Here is an 8,944-nt window from a genome sequence, read left to right on the forward strand (position 1 = left end):
TTTCTTGAGAACTTATATTATTATATCTTTTGCTAAAATTAGTTTTTGATTCAAGATATTGCATAGAGGTTCATTTAATTACTCTTATACCAAACCTGGGGAATGATTACTCCAATAATCATCTCCCTTCTATGCCAAACCTAAAAATTGGAATACATTTTCCCCCTGTATTAAACTCCCTAGTAATGATTACACTAGAATATTTACCCCTGGAAATATTACAAGGATTCCAGACAATCTCTAAAAATTATAAAATTTTTATTATTATAATATTCATGACGATAAATCAAAGAAGATTCCACATGACTATATTTTGTCTTATAAATTAAGAATAATATCAAATATTGCCTACGATCATAAATAATGTTAAAAAGATAAAGTGTTACTTTTGGTGTGAATTTGACGGACTAATTACTTCGACATCTGATAAAGTTATTGACTTCCCCCTCGACGTTATCACTCAAGTCCTGTGAATATAAAAATAATAAAGGCAACCAACATAAATCTTGATCGACGCGCAAGGGCGGTCCTACCCACACTTTCTTTAGGTGGTTCAAATGAGCGCAAATCAAACCCAACTACTTCTACATGAATGAGTCCTGGTTTCTAGTGATTAGATTCGTTTTGCTCAACACTTCTAGTCACGACTCACGACCACGAAACCACCCTCAACAGCAAAACACACTTCACACTGATCGCAAATCACTCTCACACGCGCCGCCGTGCACCACCATCATAACCACCAATGTCAACGGCGGTCAAACCACCGCAAATATTCACCTTACGAGGATCCCTACTAACCTTAGCTACGCTTACCTTATTCTCCCTCACCTTCCTTTCTCTCTCAAATCCCTCCGCCCGCCAGCCTCCGCCACCGTCCACGACACAGCGGATTTCACGGCGGAAGATACGTCGGAGGTGTACCACTCGTCGGAGATATTTCGATTGAATTACGTGGAATTGGAGAAGAAATTCAAGGTGTTTATTTACCTGACGGTGATTCAAAGACGTTTTACCAGACGCCGAGGAAACTTACTGGTAAATACGCGAGCGAAGGTTATTTCTTCCAGAATATTCGTGAATCTAGGTTTCGGACTGATGATCCAGATCAAGCTCGCCTGTTTTTTATCCTTATTTCTTGTCACAAGATGCGCGGCAAAGTAATTTTTTGATTTTACTTTAGCTTTGCAATTGCAGTTATTTCATTAATTGTGTAGTAGTCGGTCCGTCCCAATCATTTGTTTATGTTTGAGTCATAAAGAATATAAAAGGTAAACAAATGATTAGTACCGTGTGAGTATATTCTCAATTGTTATGATGAAGTTTGTTGGTAATTGAAAGACCGATCAGTATCTTGATGAGTTAGTTTGTGAATTTCAGGTTTAGAGTTTAGGCAACTAGTTGTGATTGAAAATCAATGCTATTATCTTAGTTTTTCGTGAATGCCAAAGGTTTATAGTGATTGAATATTCTTAATTATTATGATTTGGATATGGAGATGGAAGTTTGTTGCTAATTGAAAGAGTGATCACTATGTTGATGAGTTAGGTTGTGAATTTTAGGATTAAGCGAAGTCGAACCGGATTAATTTCAGGCTTAGAGTTTGGACAAGCTAGTTGTGATTGAACTCGGTGATATTATCTTAGTCTTGCGCAATATGCCAATGCTAAAGGTTTATAGTGGTTAAAAATCAGCGGAATTATCTTAGTTTTGCGCAATGCGCGAATGCTTAAGGTTTATAGTGATTGAAAATAAGTGATATTATCTTAGTCTTGTGCAATGCGCGAATGCAAAAGGTTATAGTGATTGAAAATTGTTGATCTGCACATTAGGATGATTGGAGCATACCTAGAATTGTGATGATTTGCTCATTTTGTTGTTGCTATTGCTTTTGTTTGTTTCGGAACTTCTTTTTTATCGAATTAGAATTGTTTACTGAAAGACTGATTATTACTCCGTATATTGAGTTAGGATAAAGTGGCTAAGCGGAGTTGAGTTGGAATGAATTCAGATTTAGCCAATGCGGTTTGTTTGTGTATTTATTTGGCTTGTGCCATGTTCAAGGTTTACAGTATCAGCGTATTAGAAGTTGAAAATTACTGAAAATCATTGATATGATCTGTACATGTGGTGATCTCTTATGAAGGTATATGCATTGATTGACCTCTTCTCGTTGCATAATGGCATGTCAAATTGCTACTGTATATTTTATCTATTAGTGTAATTGAGATTACCCAATTGTACCAGTGAGCATCGTATTTTAGCCTAGGTTGGTGTCGTCTTGACGAAATTTACATTGGTAGTAATGAAGCAAATGTGCATTACGTTATGCAAGGGACTTCCTATGAGAACATGACTGTTATTGTGAAAGACTATGTAGAGAGTTTGATAGACAAGTATCCATATTGGAATCGAACATTGGGAGCTGATCACTTTTTTGTCATTTGCCATGATGTTGGAGTAAGGGCCACGGAGGGTTTACCACTTCTTGTAAAAAATTCAATTCGAGTAGTGTGCTCCCCAAGCTACGATGTAGGTTTTATTCCACACAAAGATGTTGCTCTTCCTCAAGTACTCCAACCTTTTGCTCTTCCTGCCGGTGGTAATGATATAGTGAACAGGTAACTTGTAGTGATTTAACCTATCTTTATTGTAATTTTCTGTTCAATGTTTATGCTTATACCGAGATGAAAAGTTTACTGCTTGTTGATTGCAATTGTCTTGCATGAGAGAGGCTGTTCTTGGCTTTTGGTGTTGTGAAATTTTGTTCAGTTCTTTGTGGTGCTAGTAAAGTTCAAAGTCCCTTGCGAACGACGTTTCTGCAGGCTGGTCTCAACAATTGCAATATCTGTTCACTTCCTGTTTCAGTGACCTTGAATATTTGAGTGAACAACAGCATATGGTATATTGATATACACAATATGCACATCCATATCCCTTTTTTTGAGCAGCGTAGCTTTCCAAGTTTGCCTCATTCAAGGTCAAAATGCTAGCCTTATCTGATGTACTAAACTTTTTGTCCATAACACTATAACAAAATCATTGAAGTGGCGGATTCAAGTTTATGACAATGGGAATCTAGTTCAAACATAGTTTTCTTTTTATTCAAGGATTGAACCGTGACCTTGAACTTGAGAAATACGATTCACAACCACTAGACTAACATAATTAATATGTTCTTAACTCTATAAAATTTGTGCTTATTTGTGAAACTAAGGGGTGCAGCTGTGCCGATGCGCCGACTTCACCCTGTGCGTAAACGCCCATGCTTCCATTTGGGGAATTGATATGGGCTAATGGGTAAAACAAGGGAAAAATCAGGGGCACTGGTAGTGAAAGGTATGTTTAGAAGAAGGAGGTGAATATAAAGCAATAACTCCAATATGCTTGGGTGGATAATGGGAAGGAAAAGGGGAAAAATAGGAGGCACTGGTAGGGAATTTTTGGATAGAACAAGGAGATGAAAATAAAGCAATTACTCCACAACGCTTGCTTTGACCGGCGGCAGTTGTTGTAGGGTAAGGAGGAAATAGGAGGTGGTAATAGAGGTGTTGGAAAAGCAGGGTGATCAGAGATGCCGAAAGAGGAGCGTTAGAGAAGTAGGGAAAAATTGCCAAAAGAGGAAACAACAACATCAGAGCCTTAATCCCAAAATGATTTGGGTCGGCTGACATGAATCATCCTTTAGAACCGTCCATGGGTGAACGCACACCTCAAAAATGCGGAAAAATAGAAAAGAAAAAGTGAAAAACAAAAGGGGAGTGAAACATAATACAAAAGCCAAGTAAACTTATAGGTTTTAAAATCGAAGTCCGAATTTCTTTTATAAAAACTTAGAATTTAAATCGAGAATAAAGATTAAAACGATTTTGAAAACCGAAATAAAACTTAAGGATCCGGAATACCTTAAAAGTGAACCAAGTATTAATATATAAGAAAGTTCTAGGTAAAAAGGTGTAATAAATCCGAAAAGAACAAATAAATTTTAAAAATTAAATAAAAAACATTAAATATATCAAATAAAATACTAAAAATCCACATGTATCATTGCCCTTCATTGTGCCCTCTCCGTCACCATTCCCTCATCAAGCCCGAGAAATCTCATATCGTGCTCTCAGCCATGTCTGTTTTGGTCTCCCTCTACTCCTAGCAACCTTTTCTGTTCCCCAAGTCTCCAGCCTAGCCTAGCCTCCTAACTGATGCGTCCATAGGTCTCCTTCTCACATGGCCAAACCATCTTAGTCGGTTTTCCATCATCTTGTCCTCTATTGGTGCCACTTTCACCTTTTCCCTAATCACCTCATTCCTTAATCGACCTTTCCTTCTATGGCCGCACATCCACCTCAATATACGCATCTCCGCCACACTCATCTTTTGAATGTGACAATGTTTCACGGCCCAACACTCGGAGCCGTAAAGTAAGGCAGGCCTAATTGCCGTGCGATAAAATTTTCCCTTTAATCCTTGGGGCATATCTTTATCGCATAAAAACCCTGCAACACTTTTCCATTTCAACCATCCCGCTTAATTCTCTGAGTCACATCTCCGTCTAACTCTCCATATTTTTTAATAATAGATCCCAGATTTCTAAATGGAATCTAAAAGAAATTTTACCCCTCAACAACATTTTCATCCAAAATAATACTCCCCACCAGTGTCGATCTCGACCCCACGTTACCCCACGTTACTGAACTGACACCTCAATTTCTCGGTCTTACTCCTGCTTAGCCTAAACCCACGAGTCTCCAAAGTATGCCTCCACAGTTCCAAAACTTTCTCTGAACCCCCTCTTTCGTCTCATCAATCAACACAATATCATCTGTAAACATCATACACCAAGGGATGTCGTCCTGAATATCCCTTGTCAATCTCATCCATAACTATAGCAAAGAGAAAAGGACTAGCCTCCTCATATATGTCCTTTGTGAGGTCAATATATTTTCTCGACACACCCTTTCTCACTAAAGCCCACCAAAGTACTTCTCTCGGTACCCTATCATGCGCCTTTTCCAAGTCGATAAAAACCATATGCGGGTCTTTCTTCGATGGTGTTCCATGAACTGTCTCATGATAAAAATCGCATCCATAGTCGATCTCCCATGGTTATCCGAGATGTGTACACATTTCCTAAGCCTTTGCTCGATTATCCGCTCCCATAACTTCATCGTATGACTCATAAGTTTAATTTCCCGATAATTGGAGCACTCTTGAGCATCACCTTTATTCTTATACAAAGGGACAAGAGTGCTTCTCCTCCAAGCTAATGGCATGACATCTTGTTGCTTCTCCAAATTTTCTTGAAGAGCATGGTTACCCATTCGATTCCTCTCTCCCCCAAGCACCTCCAAACCTCTATGGGTATACCATCCGGTCTATGTGCTTTCTTTGACCCCATCTTCGTTAGCGCCTTTTTAACTTCCCTCTTTTGTATTCTACGCACAAATTCCTGATTAACCATGCTTGGTGTTACTTGTACATCCCCAAAACCTTGCTCCTGATGTCCATTGAATAAAGTATCAAAGTAAGAACTCCATCTAGCCTTTATTTCGTTATCCTGAACCAGAACCTTGTCCATATCTTTCACACACCTCTTCTGGTGTCTCTTATGCGGGCGATTTTATAGATATCCTTCTCTCCTTCTCTTGTGTCTAACTTAGCATACACTTCTCCGTTAACTTTTGCCCTCGCATCACGCACTGCCTTTTTGGCGGCTCGTCTATACTCCTTGTACTTTTTAAAGTTCTCATCACTCATGCATTTCCCCAAAACTTATAACATTCACGCTTTGTCTTTATCGCTTGTCTCACCTCATTGTTCCACCAAGATGTGTCCTTACTTGATGGTCTATTTCCTTTAGATTCCCCTAACACCTCCCTCGCTAAATCCTTTATAGCATGCTCCAATTTATCCCACGTTGCATGAGAGGGCAATGATACAAAGAGGGAAGAAAATAGGAATGGGAGGGTGTACTCAGGGTTACCAAATTCATAATACGCATAATTCGAATTCGCAATTCGCTCAAAATAAGGAATTCAATACGCAAAGTATTACAAAAAAAAGCAATTCGCGAATTTGTAATTACTAATACGCTTATAAGAGTTCCTAATTACATTCTAAATTAGGATATTTTCGTACAATTAATTATTTGTTTTAGTATTTAATAATATATTTGCTTTTGAAAATAGATCGTCTCAGAGTGCGAGCCCGTCGCAAAACCGTCTTATCGTAAAATTTGGGTATCTGTTTGTCAATATTCCCAAAGGAAATGTCTAGAATTTTAAAGGGTAAAGACTAAAAGACTCCCTTAAATAGGCGAATTCATATTGAATTTTTATTTTTTAATACACGGATCAAACTTTTAGAATTCGCTGATTTTAATATATAATTCGCGAATTAGTGCGAATTAATTCAAAAACGTATTGCGAATTACTACGCGCGTATCAATTTGCAATTCGCACCCTAGGTGAGCGAATTAGGTAACCCCTGGGTGTACTTATTTTTGGGGCATAGCTTTTGAGTTATCTGACATAATCTGCCAATGCACTTTGCAGGACAAACCTCGGATTTTGGGCAGGCCACCGTAACTTGAAGATTAGGGTGATATTGGCACGAGTGTGGGAGAATGATACAGAACTGGATATCTAGAATCATTACTTCCTGGTCTTTGTTTGTCTCTCACATATTTAGTCCTATCTTATGCTCAATGTTTGGAGATTGTCTCTGGTAGCCGTCGATACATAGAACGTTTTTCTTGTGTCTTTTTCCAGAAATTTTCTTCTTTCTAACTTCTTGATTTTTACCCCATATAAGATCCGACTTTATTTGCTCTCCATTTTAGCCTTGGAGAGCTTATTTAGTCATTTATCTTAAGAATAAAGGTCTAAATCAAGAAGTCAAGAAGTTTCATAGAACATTCTTTGAGTTTATTTTCATGTTTTGATTATTTCAAAACAATGAACTATGTTAATTTTTGTGTTTAGAGTATTTACATTGCTTTGACCTGTAACTATACAAAGGGATTTGTATAGTGATTCGAAGGTAAAGATGGATAGCATGATGAACAACTTTCTATAAGGTTCGGTAGTACTTGATTACTGAATTAGTTTTGGACTATTTTTTTGCAGAAGTAGGTTCAACTTGAATTGATGCTCATAGATCTGTTTTCTCTATTTCTGGGATTAGTTTTTGTTTTGTAATTTTTTTTTCTTTTCGGGCTTTTATAAATTTCGACTTTCTTTTGATAGTCTTATCTTTGCCCTTGTTATCTTGGTTCGATTATGGTAATTTGGAAGCCCTTGTCTTCCTTTTACCGCTCCCATCCGCAAGGATGTTATTGGTTAATTTCGATTAGCCTAGTTTCCTAAGTAGGGCTGTAGGACCTCTGGTGTACCAAAAGCGCTTCTACGGAAATAAATTTTGCATATGCCCCGGTGGTTCTCAAGTTAATAGTGCACGCATCACTGATTCTATCCATTATGGCTGTGTTCCTGGTAAGATCCACTTATTTACAGTGAACTTTGTGAGATTGTCTCTTATAAATAAAATGGTGAAGTTCATTCTACATAATAAAGTTATAGAATCTCAGTAATTTGCCTCTCTTATGTACAGTGATTATATCTGATTACTATGATCTACCATTTAACGACATTCTTGACTGGCGTAAATTTGCCGTGGTTCTGAGAGAGCGGGATGTATACCAGCTTAAACAAATTCTAAAGGGTATAACAGATGCGGAATTTGTTCACCTACACATGAATATGGTTGAGGTAAACAATATTTTTCCTGAATAGATAACAGACTTTAAGTTCCTCCCTTCTCACAATCAAAGTACAACATATTTCAACATTGAATGCGTCTCAATTTTTTTTGCAGATACAGAAGCATTTTCAGCGGAACATCCCTCCGATCAAATATGATGCATTCCATATGATAATGTATGAGCTCTGGTTGCGGCACCATGTCATCAAATACTGACTTTTCATTAGCATGTTTACTGTATACATCAAAGGGTAGGTTGAAGGTGCTTCGATAGTTGGTGTGCTCCTCATCGGCTCACCCCGCTCGCAGATGATAGAAATGCAAGTACGCGACATCATAACCTTGTATACTAGGATTTGTTTTTGTGTGTAATTTTTTCATTTATTGAAGAAACACAATTTTATTTTACATAGTACATACATGTGATGCCCCAAAGTTCATGTTAATATCAGTGGAATTTCTGGGCTTGATGAAAGAGGTCTCTTGTAAAACCTTCTTCGGGTAAAACCACAAGTAAATGACAAATATATCTCGATCACAACTTGGGTAGCTATTAAAAGAAGTTCAATAATTCTATTATAAACGGTTTTACACAAAAGTTATTGTAAAACCATCAATTACTTTACTTAATTACACCTCCTCTAATAATCTCGACTATCTTCCATGATTGGCTAATAAGGCATCAAAGTACTTTATTAACACTGTCTTATTTGTGACGGTCACAAGCTTGTGATCTCTCACAACCTTCCTTCCATTTGCCCTCCCACTTAGAGGATCAAGACTAGTTATCCCGTTCGGTTACAGACATTAGGTACCTAAGGCCATGAGCAGAAGGGCAGGCAAAGGCACCTGTAGAACATAACCGTAGTCTCCAGACTAGTCACAAAGCCATACAAGTGGGGTGTGTAAGAAGGAGCTAGCCGAGCAGAGTCTCAAGTAACACAAAATCTCATTGAAGACGGGCGATATCCGTCACAAGCTTGTGATGGATACCGTTTCCTCTCACAAAATGCCCGTTGAGAGGTGAGTGGGAAGCACATGGGGGGTGCCCTACCTTGTCCCCTCTCCCTTTTTGTGAGAGGTCACAAGCTTGTGACGGGATTAGCCCGTCACAAGCAAAACTAGCTGCTCAAGTAATTCTTTACTGAGATTTTGTAGGGAAGTTTAGAGGTAAGGGTAAAATTAT

At 38.1% G+C, this 8,944-nt stretch overlaps 1 protein-coding gene across 1 annotated transcript; it reads left to right on the forward strand.

Moving 5' to 3' along the window:
- The first annotated feature begins 534 nt into the window (after positions 1–534).
- On the forward strand, positions 535–8,233 carry LOC141629491 (putative glycosyltransferase At5g03795). The gene is made up of 5 exons (XM_074442480.1): positions 535–2,621; positions 6,552–6,642; positions 7,352–7,490; positions 7,609–7,766; positions 7,873–8,233. The coding sequence occupies exons 1-5, from the start codon at positions 2,329–2,331 to the stop codon at positions 7,972–7,974; spliced, it is 783 nt and encodes a 260-aa protein (XP_074298581.1). The 5' UTR covers positions 535–2,328; the 3' UTR covers positions 7,975–8,233.
- The last annotated feature ends 711 nt before the right edge of the window (positions 8,234–8,944 follow it).

Source organism: Silene latifolia, chromosome Y, assembly GCF_048544455.1.
Source record: "Silene latifolia isolate original U9 population chromosome Y, ASM4854445v1, whole genome shotgun sequence".
NCBI lineage: Eukaryota > Viridiplantae > Streptophyta > Magnoliopsida > Caryophyllales > Caryophyllaceae > Silene > Silene latifolia.